At 38.0% G+C, this 24,586-nt stretch overlaps 1 protein-coding gene across 1 annotated transcript in view; it reads left to right on the forward strand.

Moving 5' to 3' along the window:
- The window catches only part of LOC133755299 (nucleoporin p58/p45-like), a 36,738-nt gene extending 14,497 nt beyond the window's left edge, over positions 1-22,241 (forward strand). Inside the window, exons 5-7 of the mRNA XM_062185456.1 lie at positions 12,452-12,653; positions 20,712-20,807; positions 21,948-22,241. Of these exons, the coding sequence (XP_062041440.1) occupies positions 12,485-12,653; positions 20,712-20,807; positions 21,948-22,117 (435 nt within the window). The 5' untranslated portion in view covers positions 12,452-12,484 and the 3' untranslated portion in view covers positions 22,118-22,241. The remainder of the gene's footprint in view (positions 1-12,451; positions 12,654-20,711; positions 20,808-21,947) is intronic.
- The last annotated feature ends 2,345 nt before the right edge of the window (positions 22,242-24,586 follow it).

Consider the following 24,586-nt stretch of genomic DNA (forward strand, 5'->3'; position numbering starts at 1 on the left):
ATTTATATAAGGCAGGAATAGCGAGTGGTGATAAACACCTTGACCTGTTTTTCTGGGAAGGTTTGTCTATGTATCATTTTTGAAATACATAATCACTTAATACAGTATTTTGGTTTGCAATTTTCTTCTTTACTTTTTTTAGGACTTTGAATAAACCACACCATCACCTTCTGGCCTGCAGAGACAGTCTTCTGGAGGTCCCTTTGTGTACAGTGTGTTGCATTTTCAGTGCTGCTTTCCAAAGTCTCTTTAAACCAGGAGCCAATTTTCAAACCCGCTTCGTAATAGATGGCCAAATACTCAGTGAGCTGTAAAACATGCACCTCCTCCCTGCCCTTGCAAGTCATCCCTCTCCTTTCTTGTAACACACAGCAGGAATCTCTACCCTCTATGGGTGCCACAGTCCCATTGCCCTCTACACTCTTGCTCCTTGTCTCTGACTCATAGACAGTCACAGTCACAGTCAGGAGTTGTACTGTGCCTCTTGCTCATTGAAGCTGCTGAAATTCACTTCTTGCCTCAAACTGTCCCGTGCCCTCCATTGCCTTCCTTCTGCTTGCTGCATTCCAGGGGTAAGGGGTGGAGGAACCACATTAGAGGCCTAAGTTTCTGGGGGAATCCCTCCTTTTTCTTTTTCTTTTCTTTCTTTCTTTTTTTTTTTTTTTTGACAGGCAGAGTGGACAGTGAGACAGAGACAGAGAGAAAGGTCTTCCTTTTTCCGTTGGTTCACTCCCCAGTGGCCACTATGCCCTGCATGCTGAGGCCGGCACACCATGCTGATCTGAAGCCAGGAGCCAGGTGCTTCTCCTGGTCTCCCATGTGAGTGCAGGGCCCAAGCGCTTGGGCCATCCTCCACTGTACTCCTGGGCCACAGCAGAGAGCTGGACTGGAAGAGGAGCAACCGAGACAGAATCCAGTCCCCTGACCAGGACTAGAACCCAGTGTGCCAGCGCACAGGCAGAGGATTAGCCTATTAAGCTGCAGCACCGGCAAATGTCTCCTTTTTCAGGACACTCTTTTCCTAAGGAAGCAAAGTGTAAAATGAGTAGGAGGCTCAGTTGGAAAGAAGTGGTTGAAGTGGTGGTAAAAGGTGTGAGAGCACAGCAGCAGTTTTGGGAAGTTTGGGGAAGTTCCATAAGGCTACACCTCCTTGCCAAGGATGCTAACTGCTCTTTGGGAAGTTCAGATCCAGTGCATGGGATAGGGCTAGGGTTCTCTTGGGGACCCTAGAGTCTCAACACCTGTGCTATGCCAGCCACTCATGCCACCAAGTGAGGGGCTCAACATCTCAGCATCATGCTTGTAGGAGAAAAGCCTTTGTGTTAAGCAGCTCCCTCCACAATACTGCACAATCCTCTCCAGGGTGATTCTTCTCTGCCCCAACCTTCCCTGTGTCTTGGCCCGTCTTCTTAGTATTCCCCTTTTGTTCTCCACCCTCTTGTTTAAAAGTGACTTCACCTATGTCCTTCACATGGATATCATTAAGATTGTTATTGTGAGGGCCAGTGCTGTGGCATAGCAGGTAAAGTCACTGCCTGAAACATTGGCATCCCATGTGGGTGCTGGTTAGAGTCCTGGCTGCTCCACTTCCAATCCAGCTCCCTGAGAGCAGCAGAGGATGGCCCAAGTCTTTGGGCCCATGCACACACATGGCACACCCAGATGAAATCTTGGCTCCTAGCTTTGACCTGGCCTCGCGCTAGCCATTGTGGCCATTTGGGAATGAAGCAGAAAGGAGATCTCTCTTTCTCTCCTTCTCTCTAACTCTGCCTTTCAAATAAATAAATTTTTAAAAAAATTGTTATTGTGCAAGACTGAGTCATGTCGTAATATGACTTTAATTGAGGCCCAAGTGTTGATCACAGAGTATGTAGTACACATAGAGTGGAAATCTTCAGACATCAAGTCAAACCACTGGCGACAGCAGTCTGAAGTCACTTGAAGACATCCATGGTGGTCCCTTCAGCTATCAGACAACTGGAACTGCCCTTCTATGGCTCCTTTTCGGGTGACTCAGCCTGCTTTCCTCCACATGTCTTCCAGATATATTTATGAAGTTTCAGGATCAATAGATGTATTATTGCTGAAAGGCTGAGGGCATTATGAAGTTCTGTTCTTTCTGTTGGGTGGTCCTGGGCCCTTTGTTCTTAGTGATGTGAAAAGAACCAAAGTATCCCCTTCCTCTGGAACTCTGGATGCCCTTAACTAGTCTTCCCATTCACCCAGTGGGAAGCTTCTGTCAGTATTGCACTCACCATGTTATCTATCAGCGATCACCCTAAAGTGCTTTATTGTGGGGCATTCTCTTTGGTTCTTCCCTCTCACTGTGGAAATGCAATAAGGCAGTGAATACCTTACTACTCATGTAAAGGGACAGACCTCAGCTATATATGAGGCAGGGGTCAGGTGTCAGATAGGCTGACTGATAGAATAAAATTAATGTAAATATCAAAATCTATTATTGGATTTGAGAATGTTTTAAAGATTTATTTATTTGAGAGGCAGAAAGAGAGAGCGACAGAGAGAGAGAGAGAGAGAGAGATTCCATCCACTGGTTCACTTCCAAAATGGCTGCAGTGACCAGGGCTGGGCCAGGCTGAAGACAGGAGCCAAGAGCTTCTTCATATACACGCAGGGGTACAAGTACTTGCCATCTTACACTACTTTCTCAAGTGCATTAGCAGGGAGCTGGATCAGAAGTGGAGCAGCCAGGACTTGAACTGTCACCCATATGGGATGCTGGCACTTCAGGAGGAGGCTTTCTCCATTATGCCACAGTGCCGGCCCCTCGTTTTGGATTTTTAAACAAATTTATTCTATTTAAGTCTAATTCTACAGTTCTACTTTAAAAATATATATTATTTAGAAAGATAAAATATGTGATGGCTAGCTCAGGAATGGCTGTTTTACCTCAATTGTTTGGATGGGAAGACTTTGTTACTAACTGGAGCACATCTACTTTGTTTTCCATTATCTACAGGGGTGCTGGAGCAGGTGACATAACAAATGTCAATACCTTGCATGTTTACTTCAAAACTATTGTTTTTGGATGACAGTTCTCTGGGCATGTTTATTCCCTATCCCCACCCTTTTTTCTTTTACATATATATTCCAGGCAGATTATGTTTTGAAGACAATCCTACCAATTATTTTTTTCTAGTCAGGAAAATTTGTCATGCTTAATCCTTTTTAATAGTTTTAAACACTTTGGAGGGGAGAGTGAACCAAAATGATGGCATTAAGTACTGCTCAAAGACCATGCAATAAAGAGATTGGGTACTATTTTGAACACTTGGTACATACTAAGAGTTACTAAAGGAACAGAGGGGCTGGTGTTGTGGCACAGCATGCTAAGCTGCTGTGCCAGGGCAATTTTAAGCTGATGGCCAGGAGGGGTTGGGTGCAACCATACAAAGAAATTGGAAAGCCCTATCTATAACTGTTGACCCAGATAAAGGGCTATTGGACATTAAACTACTCACTTACAATGAATTGTTCTGGCCCAGGTAGGGTGCTTTTAATAGGTAATAAAAATTTCACCAACTATGGAGTTAACTATTTGCACCCAATGGCTTGAGAGATTTTGACACATAAGTTAAAATATAATTATACTATTTAACAAACTATATAAATACACTAATACAAGTTTAATTTCTACCAGACATTTATGGAAAATATACGTTTTTTGAAGTAAATTTTTGAAGCCCTTATTTATATCAGTTGCTATCTTTTAAAAAATGCAGTTGGGGCCAGGGCTGTGGTGCTAGCATCGTATATAGGTGCTGGTTCAAGTCCTGGCTGCTCCACTTCCAATGCAGCTCTCTGCCATGCCCTGGGAAAGCAGTGGAAGATGGCTCAAGTCCTTGGGCCCTTGCACCCTCCTCAGAAATCCAGAAGGAGCTCCTGGCTCCTGGCTTTGGATCAGTGTAGCTTCTGGCCATTGCAGCCATCTGAGGAGTGAACCAGCAGATGGAAGACCTCTCTCTCTCTCTCTCTCTCTTGTTCTCTCTCTCTCTCTCTCTCTCTCTCTCTCTCTCTCTCTCTCTCTCTCTCTGTTTCTGCCTCCTTGCTTAACTCCTTACAAGGATACAGCAAATCTTTTACTTTTTATTTCATATATGAAATTAAGAATACCACACTATCAAAATTGAGTTGTTAATAGTGAAGTTAATCATGAATTTATTTTTAAGTTTCTCGATCTGTCTATATTTCTTTTGTAAAATAGTTCATTTATTATCATCTCTTTGAAGGGCAGAGTGGCAGAAAGATTTTCCAGTTACTGTTTCAGTCCCCAAATGCCTGCAGCTACTGTGGCTGGGTGAGGACCTAGCTAGGAGCTTGGAAGTCTTTCTGGGTCTTTGACATGATTGGCAAGGGCTCAGATGCTTCAGCCAACATCTGCTATCTCTAACGTACATCAGCAGAAAGCTGGATGAGAAGCAGAGCAGCTGGGACAGGAGCCACCACACTAATGTGGGATGCAGGTGCCCCAAGGGGTGGCTTAGCCCACTGTGCCACTCTGTTTGGGCCCAATTTAAATTCCCTTCTAGTGATAAATTATGAGTGGATTGCAGTGGTATTTGAACATAGATGAGTCATCAAGGCAGGAAGCAGTCTTTTATTATTATTACTGTTATGTCAGCATAAGGTCCAGTTGGATTTTTTTAAACATTTATTTTATTTATTTGAAAGGCAGAGTTACATAGAGGCAGAGGCAGAGAGAGAGAGGTCTTCTTTCCACTGGTTCACTCCCCAGATAGCTGCATTGGGCAGAGTTGGGCCAATTCGAAGCCAGGAGCCAGAAACATTCTTCCGGGTCTCCCATGCAGTGGGCAGGGGCCCAAGGACTTGGGCTATCTTCTACTACTTTTCCAGACCATAGCAGAGAGATGGATTGGCAGTGGAGTAGCCGGGACTTGAACTGGTGCCCATAAGGGTTGCTGGCACTGCAGACAGTGGCTTTACCTGCTATGTCACAGTGCCGGCCCCCTCCAGTTGGATTTTTATCCAAAGCCTGTGCCCCAAAGAGGGACATTTTCTCATATATCATTTTAGTTTCTTTTTCTCCCATATTTAGCTACACAAATACATTTCATTGGATATTCTAATTTCACATACAATACTGTGCATACATACATGGTTGCTAATATTTTTTTTTCTACACATATACTGAGCTATATGTTGTATGGCAAGTGTTATCATCATCACTTTGTGCCAGCAAGCAGAATCCTAGTTACATTGCAATCAGATGTTGATCATTCCTAGGATAGGATTTTTTCTATTTCACCTCAGGAAATCCTCTACCACATTCCTCCCTTTAATGCTCAGGCCCACTCAGGGTCAGAGAGCACCATCCTGGTGTAAGGACTTATATTTCAGAGCATCATGACATGTGTAGTTATTTTTTATTACTGATTCAATCTCCTCCTTTTTCATTGGTCTGTCTAGGTTTTCTTTGTCTTTATGAGTCAGTTTTGGTAGGTTTTATGAGTCCTGAAATCTATACATTGCTTCTTGATTTTCCAATTTGTTGGCATATAGCTGTTTGTAGTAATTCCTGATTATTCCTTTATTTCTGTGTTATCTGTTGTAACATCTCCTTTTTCATCTCTTATTAATTTACATCTTCATTTCTTTGATTAGTTGGACTAATGGTACATCATTTTTTTTTCTTTTTCAAAATTGGTTCTTCATTTCACTGATATTTTGTATTTTTTAAATTTTATCTATTTGCTTTCTAATTTTAATTAATTCTTTCATCCAACTAATTTTGGATTTGGTTTGTTGTTATTTTTTCTAGGTCCTTAAGATGCATTGTTAGATCATTTATTTGATGGCTTTCTAATCTCTTGATGTGGGCACTAATTTCTATAAATTTCTCTCTTAACACTGCTTTTGCTGTATCCCATAAGATTTGACATGTGTGTCATCATCTTCATTTACTTCTAGGATTTTTTTTTAATTTCCCTTTGATTTCTTCTATGACCCCATGTTCATTCAGGAGCATGTTCTTCAGTCTCCATGTTGCTGTATATTTTCTAGTTTCTTGGCCGGCGCCGTGGCTCAACAGGCTAATCCTCCGCCTTGCGGCGCCAGCACACCAGGTTCTAGTCCCGGTCGGGGCACCAATCCTGTCCCGGTTGCCCCTCTTCCAGGCCAGCTCTCTGCTGTGGCCAGGGAGTGCAGTGGAGGATAGCCCAAGTGTTTGGGCTCTGCACCCCATGGGAGACCAGGATAAGCACCTGGCTCCTGCCATCGGAACAGCGCGGTGCGCCGGCCGCAGTGCGCTACCGCGGCGGCCATTGGAGGGTGAACCAACGGCAAAAGGAAGACCTTTCTCTCTGTCTCTCTCTCTCACTGTCCACTCTGCCTGTCAAAAATAAAAAAAAAAAGAAATGATAGTGCTATGATTTCAATTATTTTTGAATTTGTTGAGACTTACTTTATGTCCTATCATATAGTTTATTTTAGACAAAGTTCCATGCACTGCTGAAAAGAATGTGTATTTTGCAGCTGTGGTGTGGAATGTTCTGTAGATATTAATTAGGTCCTTTTAGTCCATAGTTTAGATTATCTCTGTTTCTTTGTTTATTATTTTTCTAGTTGATCTGTCCAGTGATGAAAGTGGGGTGTTGAAGTCCTCCAATATCATAGCATTGAACTCTGTCTCTCTTTTTATCTATTAGCATTAGTTTTAAATAGCAAGGTGCCCTGGCATTTTGTAAATATACATTTACTATAGTCACATGTTCCCTTAGTCATTATAAATTGTCCTTCTTTGTCTCTGTTGAGAGTTTTTGTGTTCATGTGTATTTTTTCTGACATTTAGATGGCTATACATGCTCATTTTTGTTTTCCAGTAACATGAAATATTTTTTCCATCCTTTCTCTTTCAGTATGTGTGTATCTTTGTTGATAAGGTTTTTTTCTTTTTTTTTTGTAGGCAGCAAATAGATGGGTCTTGTTCTTTTATTCCTTAAAGTCATTCTGTATCTTTTAATTGGAGAATTTAAGGCACCTACATGCAAAGTTATTAATGTAAATAAAATAAATTAGTGATGAAATTCATAGAATTATGTAGACTTCCTTCTTTTTTTTAAAGATTTTTATTTTATTTATTTGACAGGCAGAGTTACAGAGAGAGACAGAGACACAGAGAGAGGTCTTCCATCCGCTGGCTCACTCCCTAAATGGCCGCAACGGCCGGAGCTGTGCTGATCCGAAGCCAGGAGCCAGGAGCCAGGAGCTTCCTTCAGGTCTCCCTCATGGGTGCAGGGGCCCAAGGACCTGGGCCATCTTCCATTGCTATCCCAGGCCATAGCAGAGAGCTGGATCCGAAGAGGGGCAACTGGTAATAGAACCAGCGCCCATATGGGATGTCGGCGCCTCAGGCCAGGGCGTTAGCCCGCTGAGCCACAGTGGCAGCCCCAGAATTATGTAGACTTCTAACAGATAACTTTAAAATTCAAAGTAGCCAAACCTGAATTAAAATAAATCTAGTTAAATCAAGATTATCGATAGTTTCACTTTTTTTTTTTTTATTTTTTTTATTTTTGACAGGCAGAGTGGATAGTGAGAGAGAGACAGAGAGAAAGGTCTTCCTTTTGCCATTGGTTCACCCTCCAATGGCCGCCGCGGTAGCGCGCTGCGGCTGGCGCACCGCGCTGATCCGATGGCAGGAGCCAGGTGCTTCTCCTGGTCTCCCATGGGGTGCAGGGCCCAAGCACTTGGGCCATCCTCCACTGCACTCCCTGGCCACAGCAGAGAGCTGGCCTGGAAGAGGGGCAACCGGGACAGGATCGGTGCCCCGACCGGGACTAGAACCCGGTGTGCCGGCGCCGCAAGGCGGAGGATTAGCCTAGTGAGCCGCGGCGCCGGCCTGATAGTTTCACTTTTAATCTTCCATTTAAAAAGTTTTTTAATTCAACTAAGCTTTTAAATAGAATTTAAATTTTTTTAAAAAGTTAAATGACACCATTTTTGAAATGATAGTGCACACTTTAGACCTTCTGCTTTAAAATAATTGTTTTAAAGGAGGGATTTTTATCAGATTTTCTGGAAAATTTAGTCTAATAAATGGTACTTTAATTTTCCAGTTGTTAGAGATGATTCTCTGTTGGCCCTTTGAAGTCTGCTGTGTGAATATTTTTCCTCCTTAATTTCTATTGTGATGGTTTTCAAATATACACAAAAGTAGAACACTATTGTAATGAATGCCCAGGTGCCTAACTTCAACCATTATCAAGACCCTGCTGAGTCTGTTTTATCCATTCTTCACCCAGGGATGCCTTGGTTCTCCTGAAGTATTTTAAAGTAAATTGCAGGTATAAATGTGTAAATGCACATGTTTATCCAATGATACTCTCTTCTTGGTTTAAAAAATACCATTTTTTGGTAATGTAAGTAACTGTAAAATCATGAGGTTGAGAGTCCCATAAAACAATCTTAGATTATGTTGAATAAATTTAACATGAAATTTTGACCTAATTTTTGTTAATACCTTCTCAAGAATCAAAGATATTCTGTGATCAGATTTAATGTTACCATTTGTTTTCACCTCAATTTAGTAAGCAAACTGAATTCTTTTTATTTTAAGATCTATTTTATTTATTTGAAAGACAGAGTTACAGAGAGAGGTAGAGACAGAGAGAGAGAGGTCTTCCATCCGCTGGTTCACTCCCGAGATGACCACAATAGCTGGAGCTGTGCTGATCTGAAACCAGGAACCAGGAGCTTCTTCCAGATCTCCCACATTGATGCAGAGGCCCAAAAACTTGGGCCATCTTCTACTATCCCAGGCCATAACAGAGAGCTAGATCGGAAGAGGAGCAGCGAGGACTAGAACCAGCACCCATATGGGATGCCGGAGCATCATGGCTTTAACCCCCTGTGCCACAGCACCAGCCCTGCAAACTAAGTTCTAGGCTTGTCCCTTTTTAAAAGAAACTTCGGGGCCTGCGCTGTGGCACAGTAGACTAAGCCTCCATATGGGTGCTGGTTTGTGACCAGGCTGCTCCTCTTATGATCCAGCTCACTGCTTATGGCCTGCAAAAGCAGTGAATGATGACCCAAGTGCTTGGGCCACTGCACCATGTAGGTAGGAGACCTGGAGGAAGCTCCTGGCTCCAGGCTTCAAATTGGCCCAGCTCCAGCCAATATGGCTATGTGGGCAGTGAACCTTTTTTTTAAGATTTTTTTAAATCTTTTTTAAATCCTTTTTTTTTTTTAAAGATTTTTATTTTATTTATTTGATAGGCAGAGTTACAGAGAGAGAGATAGAGACAGAGAGAGAGGTCTTCCATCCGCTGGCTCACTCCCCAGATGGCTGCAATGGCCAGAGCTGCGGCGATCCGATCTGCACAGAGGATGGAAGACCGCTCTCTCTCTCCCTCCTCTGTCTGTAACTGTGCCTCTCAAATAAATGAATAAAAAAACTTAAAAGAGGCAACCAACAGAATGGGAAAAAATATTCGCAAACTATACTACAGATAAAGGATTGATAACCAGAATCTACAAAGAAATCAAGAAAATCCACAACAACAAAACAAACAACCCACTTAAGAAATGGGCCAAGGACCTCAATAGACATTTTTCGAAAGAGGAAACCCAAATGGCCAACAGACACATGAAAAAATGTTCAAGATCACTAGCAATCAGAGAAATGCAAATCAAAACCACAATGAGGTTCCATCTCACCCCGGTGAGAATAGCTCACATTCAGAAATCTACCAACAACAGATGCTGGAGAGGATGTGGGGAAAAAGGGACACTAACCCACTGTTGGTGGGAATGCAAACTGGTTAAGCCACTATGGAAGTCTGTCTGGAGATTCCTCAGAAACCTGAACATAACCCTACCATACAACCCAGCCATCCCACTCCTTGGAATTTACCCAAAGGAATTTAATTTGACAAATAAAAAATCCATCTGCACATTAATGTTTATTGCAGCTCAATTCACAATAGCTAAGACCTGGAACCAACCCAAATGCCCATCAACAGTAGACTGGATAAAGAAATTATGGGACATGTACTCCATAGAATACTATACAGCAGTAAGAAACAACAAAACCCAGTCATTTGCAACAAGATGGAGCAATCTGGAAAACATCATGCTGAGTGAATTAAGCCAGTCCCAAAGAGAAAAATATCATTTGTTTTCCCTGATCGATGACAACTGAGCGCCAAAGAGGAAACCTGTTAAGTGAAATGGACACTATAAGCAACAATGAACTGATCAGCTCCTGTCCTGACTTTAGATGTACAATGTAATACTTTATCCTTTTTAGTATTTGTTGTTGTTGTTGTTGTTCTAGTACTATTGGTTGAACTCAGTAATTAACACACAATTATTCTCAGGTGTTTAAATTTTAACTGAAAAGTGATCCCTGTTAAATCTAAGAGTGGAAAAAGAGAGGGAGGAGATGAACAATTTGGAACATGCTCAATCGGACTGGCCGCAAATGGTGGAGTTAGAAATGTGCAGGGGATTCCAACACAATTCCATCAAGATGGCATGTACCAATGCCATCGCACTAGTCCAAGTGATCAATTTCAGCTCACAATTGATAGCTCTGATAGGTCTAAGAGTCAAAGAGATCACACAAACAAGACAAGTATCTGCTAATACTAACTGATAGAATCAAAAAGGGAGAGAAAGATCCAACATGGGAAGTGGGATACACAGCAGACTCATAGGATGGCAGATGTCCTAAACAACACTCCGGCCTCAGAATCAGCCCTCAAGGCATTCAGATCTGGCTGAAGAGCCCATGAGAGTATAGCAGGCATGGAAAGCCAAGATATCATGGGAAAAAAAAAAAGACCTAAATGAATGATCTCTGTGAGTGAGATCCCAGTGGAAAGAACGGGGCCATCAAAGAAGGAGATACCCTTCTCCGAAGGGAGGAGAGAACCTCCACTTTGACTATGACCCTATTGGAATAAGACCAAAGTCAGCGAACTCTAAAGGCTTCCATAGCCCTGGCAACTCATGACTAGAGCCTAGGGAGATTACTGACGCCATGAACAGGAGTGTCAAATTGTTAAGTCAGCAACAGGAGTCACTGTGTACTTACACCCCATGCGGGATCTGTCCCTAATGTGTCGTCTAAAGCCAAGTGATGCTATGACTGGTACTGAAACAGTATTTTTATACTTTGCGTTTCTGTGTGGGCGCAGACTGATGAGGTCTTTGCTAATTATATACTGAAGTGATCTTCTGTATATAAAGAGAATTGGAAATGAAAAAAAAAAACAACCTGGTGTTAAAATGGAAATGGCATAGAAAATTAATTATTTTGAAAAAAAAATTATGTAGGATCTCTGTCTTTAATGTGCTGTACATTGCTATTTAATGCTATAATTAGTAATCCAATGGTAGTTTTTTCACTCGATGTTGCTATATGGGCAAAATGTTGAAACCTTTACCTAATATATACTAAATTGATCTTCTGTATACAAAGAGAATTGAAAATGAATCTTTACATGAATGGAAGGGGAAAGGGAGCGGGAGGGGGGAGGGTTGCGGGCGGGAGGGAAGTTATGGGAGGGGGGAAGCCATTGTAACCCACAAGCTATACTTTGGAAATTTATATTCATTAAATAAAAGTTTAATAAAAAAAAAAAAAAAAAAACTCACAGGAAATTTTTTTTGTTTTGTTTCTCACTAGATAATCTGTTTAGACAGCCAGACCTCAGTAACATTAACAAATTTGTTAATTTTAGCAACTAGTTATAATAATCATGGCTGGTATCAGGTCTTTTTAATGGTTTATTTTTCGAGTCAGTGAAGTAGTTCTTTATTTCCCATTATGTGAAGTGGAGCTAAAATTAAAATGGGTGGGATACTGATGCCAAACAGTATATGACTGTGGCATGGAATTGCACAGGAGAAGGTAGAATGGATTTGAGACAGAACAATATGTTTTAGATTTTTTTTTCTTACATTGTATATCCTGTTTTTGACTCCACACTTTCCTTGGTTTTCAGTCCATGGCAAGCCCACTTAGTTTATTATAATGGTAGCAAAATTTGGAGCTAAAACATCAAATACTGACATCCATATCAAAGGATAAAATAGCTTTTAATTATAGGTTTCTCCTAAGAAAGGTAGGAAATATGAAACCACTGTATCTCTTGAAAAAAAGTTTCATGAAACTTGTCTAAATTAGGCTAAATAAAGTATTTAACAATTCTGGTTTAAAATAGAATAATTCTTACTAATACTTTAATCAAGGCAGATATTGCCTTGTATAAACCAGACCTCTTTATGAACCTGTGATTCTTCCTGCTCTGGAACTATGAACTTTGTTCATATAATATTGACAGTGTCTTTTCTGTCTTTGGTAACTTATTTCATAGTTATATTATAAAAGTCAACAGAGAGCTTGATTGGCCATTTTTTGCTATTGTTGTTGTTTATGTACTTACTTATTTTTGCTTTCCTTTAGGTGCTTAAAGAACAGTACCTTGGCTACAGGAAAATGTTCTTGGGAGATGCAGTAGATGTGTTTGAAGCCAAGCGAGCAGAAGCCAAGAAGTGGCAGAATGCACCCAGAGTTACTACTGGACCCACCCCTTTCGGCACCATGCCAAATGCAGCAGCTGTTATCATGGCTGCAACACTTACACAGCAGCAACAGCCTGCTACAGGTGTGAATGCATTCAAGTTATAGCTTCTTACCATTCAAATGCAGAACATTTATGTGCATTTTCATAAGTCTTCCTTTTGTGTGAGCACTGAAAAAATTTCTATGAATAGAGATTCCAATACAGTCTAGAAATTGTGATGGACACAATTAGAAACATACCTAAAAAAAAACACAGGGCAGTTTAGCAATAATTATATATCAATTAGATATTGAATATTGTGAACTAAATGTTATTTGCTGTATTGCTATAAATGCCCTTTAGAATATGGTGTTTCACTACTGAATTACATTTAAGAATATCAGATTCTAAAATTGTGATTGTATCATTTATTGTTTTAAAGTCAGAGATCATCAGTCCAAACATTGCATTTTTCATGTATGATACTGATAGATGGTGCATTCTCATTTCCTTCAAATATAAAAATTGCAAAGTACCCTCTTTCAGGATGTAGTAGGTTTTTATTGACTGAAAGTACGTTGAAGATCAGTAGGTTTGTTTGTGTGTTGACCGAAAACAGAATATACAGGCTCTCTTAATAATTTGAAGACGCATGCTAAAGTTGTTTGTACCTTCTCAAAACAGACCGGTAGCAAGAGCAGAAACAAGATATTTTGAGATGTGGGAGCTGAAAATATTTAGTGAAATACTAGAAAGCAGAACCTTTTAGTCACCTGTGTAATTCCACTTCTAATCAGAGGAACATTTTTGAGGTCTAGTTCTATAGTATTTCCTGAGGTATTTCCAAGCTTATGCCTTGTCATCTTACTCATCCAGTACCTTTTATCAGGCTTGAGACTTATCATAGAAAAGGATAGCCTTAATGGATATAGATTTTTGTTTCATCATTCCTAAATTTTTGAGTGATGCTTATTGGTTATGCTATAGTATATGTTTTTTCTGAGAGTTCCATAGAGTCCAGTAGGAAATTATAGTACGCAAAAAGGGAGAAAGTATGTATTTAGATTGCATTTAGGCTGCTTTTATTAGGGAAGCAATCTGGATTTCCCTATTGGCAGTTTAGAAAATTATTCTTCACATTTGGAGATGACAGAATCGACTTGCTGTCCATAAAGAGTTGATGGATTGGCGGGCGCTGCAGCTCACTAGGCTAATCCTCCCCCTGCAGCACCAGTACTCTGGGTTCTAGTCCCGGTTGGGGCGCTGGTTCTGTCCCGGTTGCTCCTCTTCCAGTCCAGCTCTCTGCTGTGGCCCCGGAAGGCAGTGGAGGATGGCCCAGGTCCTTGGGCCCTGCACCCGCATGGGAGACCAGGAGGAAGCACCTGGCTCCTGGCTTGGGATTGGCGCAGCGCAACGGCCATGGCGGCCATTTGGGGGTGAACTAATGGAAGGAGGACCTTTCTCTCTGTCTCTCTCTCTCTCTCACCATCTAACTCTGCCTGTCAAAAAAAACAAAAAAGAATTGATGGATTTATGCCAAACCAGCCATAATCCATGGCTGGACCCTAGTGACTGGTGGTTCACATAAGCACTGTCTAGAAGCCTTTGAGTTGGCTGTAGTATAGGGTTGCAATCTCAAGTTATAGAGGGGAAAAGTCATGAGTTTGATTCCTCTGAAGAATCAATCCTGTGATACAACCATTTGTTCTCATGATTATTTAACCAGCTAATCAAACCAATCATAGTACCAGTTTTCATTTTAGAGCCAGTATTAATCCTAAAGAAGTAGCTAAGATAAGTGTGGGTGTGGTTAAGTATTCTTTAAGTATAGTTGATTTCCACTGTAGTAAATAAAACTTGAAAAAAGTCAGTTACCTAAAATGTTCACTGTAAATGAGTATGGTAAATAAGTAAACTTGAAGCAAAGCGACCTGTTTTTTTGTTTGTTTGTTTTACTTTCTTATGTAGGCAGTCTTGAGAAGTTGTGGACTTTCATGTATTTTGGGATCATGGACATGTGATAATATATGTTCATTCTATAAATAAGAGTTCCTAATATGTGCTATGCTTGAGAGGATAGAAAGGTAAACAACCTAGATTTGGTCTTTGACCTCTACGATTGTCGAGAACATTAACTTAACTCAGAGTCATCAAGCCAAGGAGCCCTTTTGCTCATGTGCTTTGTCTGACTTCTGCCAAGCCTTTTTTGCCAGGGGAAATTTTGATTGCTTTTAGTGTTCTTTGCAGTTTTTGAAGTCCACATAAGGGTTTTCTAACCAAGCAGCAGGTTGTGATTTATCAGTCTAAGAATCTTACAGTGTTTTCATTTGGAATCTAATCACACATAAAAGCAAAAAACTGAAATCTGTACAAGTCCACAGTGAAGTGTAAAAGTAATGTACAATATTTTTAGAACTGAGACATTAACCAATAGTGATAACAATTTTGCATTGTCTTCCCTTTTCCACTTTGTTCTTAAAAGGTCTCTTATGCTCTGTAGACCATTTCTTTCTGCCTCCCCAGTCAGAATCTTTAGCATTTTAGTCTTTAATTATCATCATGAATGTGAGATTTATGAGTTCTGTTATATACATATGTAATGATTTCACAAATTACTGCTGGGCAAACAGGCTAACAGTGTCCCTATTTATTGCATTGTTTTGTATTCAGTGAGTTATCCCTTATGCTCTGTAACATGAAATCTTTTTAAAGTGCTAATTATAAGTTTTATACCATCTATAAGAAGCTAGATATTGTACATTACTTATACACTTCACTGTGGGCTTGTACAGATTTCAGTTTTTTGCTTTTATGGGTGTATAGATTCTTGACTGTGTTTATGTAAATATGGGCATAGATCAGCTAGTTTCTTAGACTGCTACCTTCTGAAGGTGGTTTCTATATAGTCTTTCTTGGAGGTGGAGGAATGGACCTAAATACTGGAGAGAATTGTTGAAAAACCTTGTGTATGAAATGAATGTCATGCAGGTATCATTTCTGTTCTGGCAGAGCTTGAGTACACATTTCCACCAGAGCTTCCCATGCTTCCTTAAGATTTAGGATAAGTTTTTAGATTTTTTCTTTTTCTTTCTTGCTCTTTACTTTTCTTTCCTTCTTTCTTTGTTTTTTTTTTTTTTTTTTTTTTGGATCATTGTTTTGGGATTGAGTTTTGCTACTGTGTTTCAACACTTAGGTTAAAGTTGTTGATGTTTACATAGTAAGACTTTTCTCATGTGACTTGGCTGCTGTTTTAAAGGAGAGCCTAACCGGATTCTGTCCCGGTTGCCCCTCTTCCAGGCCAGCTCTCTGCTGTGGCCAGTGAGTGCAGTGGAAGATGGCCCAAGTCCTTGGGCCCTGCACCCCATGGGAGACCAGGAGAAGCACCTGGCTCCTGCCATCGGATCGGCGTGGTGCACCGGCTGCAGCACACCATCCGTGGCGGCCATTGGAGGGTGAACCAATGGCAAAAGGAAGACCTTTCTCTCTGTCTCTCCCTCTCACTGTCTACTCTGCCTGTCCAAAAAAAAAAAAAAAAAAAGGAGAGCCTAGACATTTGTTAGGAATTCCTCTTTTGTAGCTTTAGTGTAGGTTTGGACATTTAAGATGTAGGAAATAGGAAACCTTAAGTATTTTTTCTCAGTTTCTTGTGGTTCTGTGATTTTGTGTATTTAATAACCAAAGGAACATTCCCCCATTAAATCAGAATAAGTAAAATTTTTCAGTCTGGGCAAAAGGCATTTTTTGGTTTTCTTTTTTTTTAAATCATCACCTTAAAATATGATTTAGGAGTTAACCATACTAATTACATTAGTCATTTTGAGTGATCATGGAAAATTATAAAAATTTTAGCACTTCAGTCCTTTTCCTGTGAATACAGTTTTACTTTTCAAAAAGTAGAATTTATTTTGGTAAATATAAATTACAGAGCTAAACTTGATTTTTGTTTTGTGTGAACATATCACATGGTAACTTTTGTAAAATGTTACTCTACATGAAGATTTCACTGGCAATCATTGGTATCTGTTACTACTGACTTGTTTTTATTTATGGAACTAAGCCTCTCATTGAATTCATGAAGATTTCATAGCAGACTTCTTGAATTGTTTAGGTAACTTTGCCTGAAGGGTTTAGATTCTGCTTTCTTTTCTTTTTTTTTTTTTTTTTTTGACAGACAGAGTGGACAGTGAGAGAGAGACAGAGAGAAAGGTCTTCCTTTTGCCATTGGTTCACCCTCCAATGGCCGCCGCGGTAGCACGCTGTGGCCGGCGCACCGTGCTGATCTGATGGCAGGAGCCAGGTGCTTCTCCTGGTCTCCCATGGGGTGCAGGGCCCAAGCACTTGGGCCATCCTCCACTGCACTCCCTGGCCACAGCAGAGAGCTGGCCTGGAAGAGGGGCAACCGGGACAGGATCGGTGCCCCGACCGGGACTAGAACCCTGTGTGCTGGTGCCGCAAGGCAGAGGATTAGCCTAGTGAGCCACGGCGCTGGCCATAGATTCTGCTTTCTAACCATGAAACTAATAGATATGGTGGCCAGAGTGTAATATATGGTAATACTTTGGCATTAGAGATATTTATCATGAGTATTTACTATTTAAAAATGTTATACATTTGCCTACTAGTTTTATAAATGATATTGCCTTCAGAATTTGTGTGAAGGTACAAAATTCAAATTATGTATCTGTTGTGCAATGGAAAGTCTTATGATTACTAGATAATGAGTTCTTGGTTACCTATATCCTGAAGATTGATGATTAGAGAAATTATGTTCTGTTGTTCTTTTAAAACAGACCCACACACAACAAAAACATGCTATTTGAGTAAACTCTTATGACTTAGAAGGCTGAGGGCTGTGGTGTGGATTATTCTTTTGGGTCTTCCACCAGCAGTGCCTCCTATTAAAATGTAACACTTAAGTCTCTCAATGTTAAAGAAACTGGATGTGTGTTTTTAAAATCTTTTTGTTAGAAGTAAGAAAGTAATATGCTTAGTTTCTTTTTCCTATGGTAACATTTTACAAAAGAGCTGCTAGGCAGATATTTTATTCTCAAATTGACCTCAAACTGGATATAAAAATATAAATCCTTTTTTAATTTCCTTATTTTTATTTTGATAATAGTATACGAACTCTGGCTGCTATTAGTTATTGCCCTTTACTTTCTGGGTAGAAGCTATTTGAAAAGTCCAGTTTCTGTCCCAGTGTAGTAGAATGTAGTTCCTCAGTTTTTTCTAATGTTTTATTATAATTTTACACTACCATTTGAATATATAAACCTCATTCTTCATTGGACAACTTGAAGGCTTTGATTTCTTTGCAAATTTAAATTTTAATATGCATATTATGTTTTCCCTCAATTTTGAGATGCACTGATCACTGTGCTTGAAAAAGACAAGACTGAAGATTGTACTATGAAATTTATTAATTTTCATAAATTATTTATCAAATGAGAGATTTTTAGGTTTTTGTATTCTACTTAGTTTAAAAAAAATAGGTGATAGAAAGAGAGGCTAGTAAGTTTGATGCTATTCTTGCCAAACAAACTCAGCCAAAATCTTTAAAGTATCAATGGGAAAAGGATGGCTAATCATTTTGCATCTAAATACATTTTCCAAAATGTTGGGAAGAAAGTTCTGAATTGAAATATTGAATGTATTGAATCTGTCAAGGTATACAGTGGTGCCTTTGTAAATGTTCATTATCTATCTTATTTAATCAGGTGATAAGTGGTGTAATGTTAGCAGAGCTTAAGAAGAGAACTCAATTATCACTTTTTGTGAACAAGTTGGAATTGTAATGTTACTGTGTAATTGGTTTGCTTTAAAATGAACAATAAATTTAATAAAATAAAACATTGTCTTGTTTTTATCTATTTATTGCATTTATCATTTATATTTTATAAAAAATTGCTGCCTAGTTTTTTGGGTATTAACTCTTATGAAGTAACATGATAGTTTTCCCATGTTAGTCTCAGTCTCTTTTGATCAATTGAGACTTGACTCTAACAACTAAGAAGGTTTTTTGTTGTTGTTGTTGTTGTTGTTTTGTTTTTTTAAAGTAAACCCCTTTACTGATTGCACCAAATAGTTTTACTCAGGAAACAAGTGGGGAGATTTTACTCAGGAAACAAGTGGGGAGATCTAAAATAAGTCTAGAAGTAAATCTAAAACAAATAGAATTTATGATACATTAAAGATTTCAAATTATTTAGTAGGTTTAACTAATATCTTTCACTGTGGTAAGTCTCTTTTAACGTCTAGTTCTGAAAAAGTTAATTAACTTTTTTTTTTTACTGGTTAGGTAAATCATTTGGGACAGATTAGTCTGGAGAGATATCCTGAAAACAGTTTTAATAAATGGAGTTTGTTAAAAGTAATCACTGTTCATTTAAAATAATTTCATAAAGAAACTTTAATCTTGAAAGAGTAAGGCAAATTTGTTCCCCCCCCCCATTTGTTTTTATACCAGGACCACAACTATCTCTGGCAGTTAGTTTTGGAATGCCATTCGACTCAGGTATTGACACTGGCTTGCAATCAAGTGGCTTAGGTTCTTCAAGCCTTGGAAGTACACTTTAACTTTTCTAATATTTCATTGAACTACTAGTACACTTGAATTGATACTAGGCTTTAAAAATATTTCTAAGAGGATCTGCCGCTATTTTGGAAAGTTAAGTTCCCATCTTGCAAAAATGATTCTCTAAGCATAGTCATTGCTTTCTCATATTAGATTTCAAACTTGAAAGGATCATTCCTTCTATGAATAGTAAATATAAAAAGTATTAAAAAATAAGTGGTAGGGATATTCTTCTTTTCAAAGCAATATACTGAAATATGAACTTGAGAATTAGTTTTAACAAGTGTAATTAAAAGTATAAAAAGTGTTAGTCTTAATATTAGTTTGGAATCCAAACTGTTCCATGGATAATCATATTTTTTTCTCTGAAAATAAGCATGTTAAATGGGGAAATGATTTTATTATAAATTAAACACCTTCTGTCCATGTCTAAGTATTTTTGGCCTATTTGCCTATATCTATACTTGTATCTATAAGTAATTAAGCTTATTTTAATAGCTTCAAAGTTAACTATAATTGGTAATGTAAGTCCTCTGCAGAAAACACCCTGCTAAATACAAATACATTCACAATCCTTTGGTATGGATAATTGAGAGTTGGTTATGTTTTGCCAAGCACCTTATAGCAGGATGAGTAAGACTTTCTTATTTATTTCTACTAAAAGAAGAAGGAAGCATATAAAGTATTTTGGTTATTTATTATAGAGTTTGCTCTTCACTAAGAGTTACAAGAATCATGGCAGACAGTATAACTCTCGCAATCTGTAATCCAGTTTGCCATGTATTCCTCAGTAACAGGCTATGACCAACAAACTCAGTAATTTTATATAAGCTGTTGTAAAGCAACATTCTAAAATGAATTTCACCTTTATTTCAAGAGCATCTTGGATACCAGTCATCAAGCACTGAGAATTATATTTATGAACTCTATGTGATGAAAAATACTTAGGGTTTTTTTCCAATTGTGAAAATCTGTTAAGAGGAAAGACATAACACCTCAAACCCAATATTTCATTGTTGCATTGGCTGGTAGTGTAGTGGGAATCTACTGTTATTGAATAATTTAAAAGAAATTGACCATATGTGGTTATGCAGTTTTTCAATGGTAAAGATTTTTGATTAGCCAAAAATGGTTTAGTAAAGAGCGGAATAAAATTACCTTTTGTATGTTTCTATTGTACCTTGCTGTACATGTCATGTTTATTAATTAACCTAGTGAATCTTTGTTTTGTAAAATGAAATACTCCTCAAGTAGATCTGTTTATAATTTTTTCAAAAATCATTCTTGAATGTTCAATAAAATTTCACATTTAGAAGAAGCACTGCTATTATCGTCTTATTTTTATATGGCCTTCTTTAAAAATTACTGAAGGGTCATAAACTTAGTTTAAATACTTATGTGTTACTTCAAAATTAATCTTGTTCTTACAGAAGTCTTATGCAACAGGACAAATAGATTTCCTTAATGAAGTCATGTTGTTCAACACTGTATTTATTATGCCTTTGATAAATTTGATCTTATTTGTAAGCATCCTTTAACCTGTGTTTTATGTACCATTGTATATTTCTCTATTACCCTTCCACTAGGATTTGGAACTAGCTCTGGTTTTGGATGCAGCACCACAGGGGCCTCAACATTTGGATTTGGAACAACAAATAAGCCCTCAGGAAGTCTTAGTGCAGGTTTGTGTTTTTCTGCCTGAATTTCAGGCAAATTTAAAGTTTCAAGTTATTTTATTTGAAAGTATAAGTGTTATTATTCCAGTAACTCAAAAAGATTCCTACTTCAGTTTATATTTCCTAGATGAAGCATGCAAACCTACATAATCATACAGTTTTTGTATCTTCTCTTAACTAGTAGAGATTCATTTTGAACCCAGTGATTAGCTTCACGGTTCAATGTTTTCTTCCTTATTGGAAAAATGAACCCATAATGATGAACATTTAACCAAGATTTTATCATTACTGATGAAGGAGAACCTTTTCTATTCCAAAGAGATACTCTTCAACTACAAGTTCCTCTGGCTTTAAGAATTCTACAACCTTACAAGTGATGGTTGAGTTCCTTGTTTATTTTTGAAATAGGCACTGTCTTTTGACTCCTCTAGGAGAAAATTCCAGATTCTGTCTCTGCTTGCATTTGTTCTATTTTTAGATAACAGCTTATTTTAATGTGCAATGTTTAAGGATAAGTAGCATGTCTGAAATGATGATGTAATAATTAAGATATGTTTAAATTTAGAGAATTAATATTAAATGAAAACCAACATCTCCAGCAGAGTAAGAAAACAGAATTCAGTGATACCAGGATTATAATCTAAATACTGCATAAGTAGGATTTGATCTTAGTTTTGCAAGGGCTTTTATGAATTCAAAACAGAAAGTGCTGCTCTTTGTGTCCTCTGTCCAGAGCCTTGTAAGCTGAGGCTTTCTTCGAGGACCTGGGGTTGCAGGACTGGGTCCAGGATGTCATGAGAGTGTCTTCTGGGTGTTGCTAAGATCTTTCCATAGGGCTGAGGAGGAAGGTGCCTTGATATGTTTAACAGCAAAGCTCCTGGTAACTTGAAGTTTGTTGCAGATTTATTGTACTAATGTATCTCTTCTGGCCTACATCACTAAACTTCTGTCTTTCAAGGTGCCACTTGATTGCTGGCTAAACTATTTGCCTATAAAATTCCATGTTAGAAATTCAGAAAGCTGAGTTACTTGCTGGTCTTACAAATTATGTATTCTTTCAGATAGAATTGTACCACTCAGCCCAGTTTTTGTATTTGTTTCTGTGATTTAACTTCTGATATGAATATTTTCTTCCCTAATCATAAGGCTTTGGCAGCTCAAGTACATCTGGGTTTACCTTCAGCAATCCTGGCATCACGGCATCAGCTGGTTTGACATTTGGGGCGTCCAATCCTGCCTCTGCAGGTTTTGGAACAGGAGGACAACTCCTTCAGTTGAAGAAACCTCCAGCTGGAAACAAAAGAGGAAAAAGATAAACATATGGGTTGAAATGTTGAGAGAATCCATAGCAGTGCTGTTAATTTGATGAGTCTATTTTTCTAGTGATGCGGTAATTAAACTGCATCCCAAGAGATTTATAAAGTTTTGATATTTTCCCTACTCTGGAATTTCAACTTTGTTCATGTTTGCCATACTTAGTATCTTTTTTCTTGTGAATTTAAGACTCAGTTGTATTTTTTTCATTATTTTGATTCTCAGTATTAGAAATGTTCTAATTACATCACTGATTGATAATAGAAGAAACAGTTAACCTATTTAACCTAGTGTTAATAGAAATGTTTTTTGTTGATAAGGCTTACAATATGTGAATATATGCACATTTGTTTCCTGTACAGGTGGTATGAACTCTAGGGCCTATATTAGAAACTGATTTTTGATAAAGGCCTTTTGAACTACACTGCAGGGCATCTTGTGAATATGCATGTAAATATATACAGAGTAATACACACAATTGTGTGTACACATAAAACATATTGAAAGATCTACAATTTTTGCCTCAGACTGTTCCCTCTTTAGGGGTATTCAATTTTTCACCTTTTAAAACCTTCAGATCCTCAGTTCTAGTAGAATAAAAAGTTAGAGGAACTAGATATTTGCAGCTATTTGTTTAAAGACTTAGAGAAGTGGTTATTTGACCTGCCCAACTTCATTGCCCCCACTCTTTCCCATTTTTCACTCCATCTTAATCTTAATATTTTAAGATTCATCAAACAGATTTATTGATTATCCTATATATCCTCAGATGGTTTCTGTGAAATATTTTTTCATAGTTGAGATGGACCTCCAGGAGCGCATTTGAACTCCAGACTGGTGTTCTGGGGGGCAAAGAGTGATTAAGCCAAATGGATTCTATGCAGGTGAAGGATGCACTATTACTTTAGTGAGAACATTTCTAGTTATTCCAACACAGAGTTCTTTGTTATAGGGATATTCATAGTGACACCAAATGGAGTGGCTTCTTAGCCTCTTAATGTCTTAAGTAAGTGCTTCATTTGGAATAGAGAAACTGTATATTTTAAGAAACAAAAATATTCTTTGTAGCACAACAATAAACTCTCCCCTCTTTTAGCAGTGAGCAGAGCTCCAGGAAATAATGCTTAGAAATGTCAGGCTGAATCTGTGTATTGTTTGTCTATACTGGTTAGTATTAGTGATGTTGAGTGGGTAGAACCCTTGGAAAGAACTGCCTTAGCCATGATTTCAGAAAGAAACCATTAGATAGACCTATTTATCTTTCAAGTACAATTTTCAGGTGCATGTGAACATGAGATTTCATTAAAAATAGTTTAATTTTTTATATAGAAGGGTTTGTACATAATATGCATCTATGAATATTTTCAGAGTCATTTTCACTAAATCATCTTTTTTAAAAATAGGTATTGCATATATAAATACACACACATGTATTTATAGTATAATGTTGGTTGGATTTTGTTATAAAAGTATTGTCAAGTCTCTTATTTATCTGCATAGGGTAATGAATGGTTGGCTTTTTTAATTGAAATTTTTGCACCTTGATGCATTAAAATTAGGAAAATTATTTGTCTCTGAGCACTAAACTTATTTTTACATATTTCTTTAATACTACAGTCCTCACATCCAGATTGTAGGGAAGGTTAGGAGAAAGGTGTAATTTTTGTTGTTTTGAATTACTGTCAGAATTACATAAACAGTTATGACAAACTTTTTTTTAGAAAACATTGTGTTGTGCCATAAAATCTGAATATTTGTATTTCTTGTCTTTTTCTTTATGTATCTTACATTTACTGTGTTGAACCACTGGAAATATATAAGATTAATTTGTGACAGGAGTTTACATGTGTTTTTATTGTGCCCATTTTCTTTACCTTGTCCAGAGTATTATTATAGAAGCAATAAAATTTATTGTGTCAGTTGAGTTGAATGTAGATGTCAGTGGTTATTCTTAATTTGTAACATTCTTAGTACTGCTCTTTTATTCTCTCTGGTTGTTCTTTAGTGTTTTGCCATTTAGTGTTTACCCATCTTGCTATTTTTCTAAACAAAAGACTAAACACAAAATAGTGACTTCTTTGTCACTTGCATTTGCTTTCTCAAAATTACAAAAACACTGCACATTTTTATAGAAAACTATTAACTAAAATGCAAATGTCTGTTTCAACTCATAGGCCCTAATCCCACTTCTATCCCTAGAGTGTCCACTCTATAAAAATTGTCTTTTTCAATATGTGTATCTGCATGTTCATTTCTTTCTGATTTTCTTTTGTATTATCTGTCTTTTGTCATTCACCTTTAGATACTCCCTTTCTTTTACCAAATGAATATTTTAAACCTATGGATTCTATAACTTCTTTTCTCCCCTTGAATGGTATGCCCTCAACATTTTTCCATGTCAGTCCTTATTGATTTCCTTTTCATATAATACTTTATAAATGGATTTACAGTGATCTGTTCCAGCGACTCCT

Source organism: Lepus europaeus, unplaced genomic scaffold (assembly GCF_033115175.1).
Source record: "Lepus europaeus isolate LE1 unplaced genomic scaffold, mLepTim1.pri SCAFFOLD_3_1, whole genome shotgun sequence".
Taxonomy (NCBI): domain Eukaryota; kingdom Metazoa; phylum Chordata; class Mammalia; order Lagomorpha; family Leporidae; genus Lepus; species Lepus europaeus.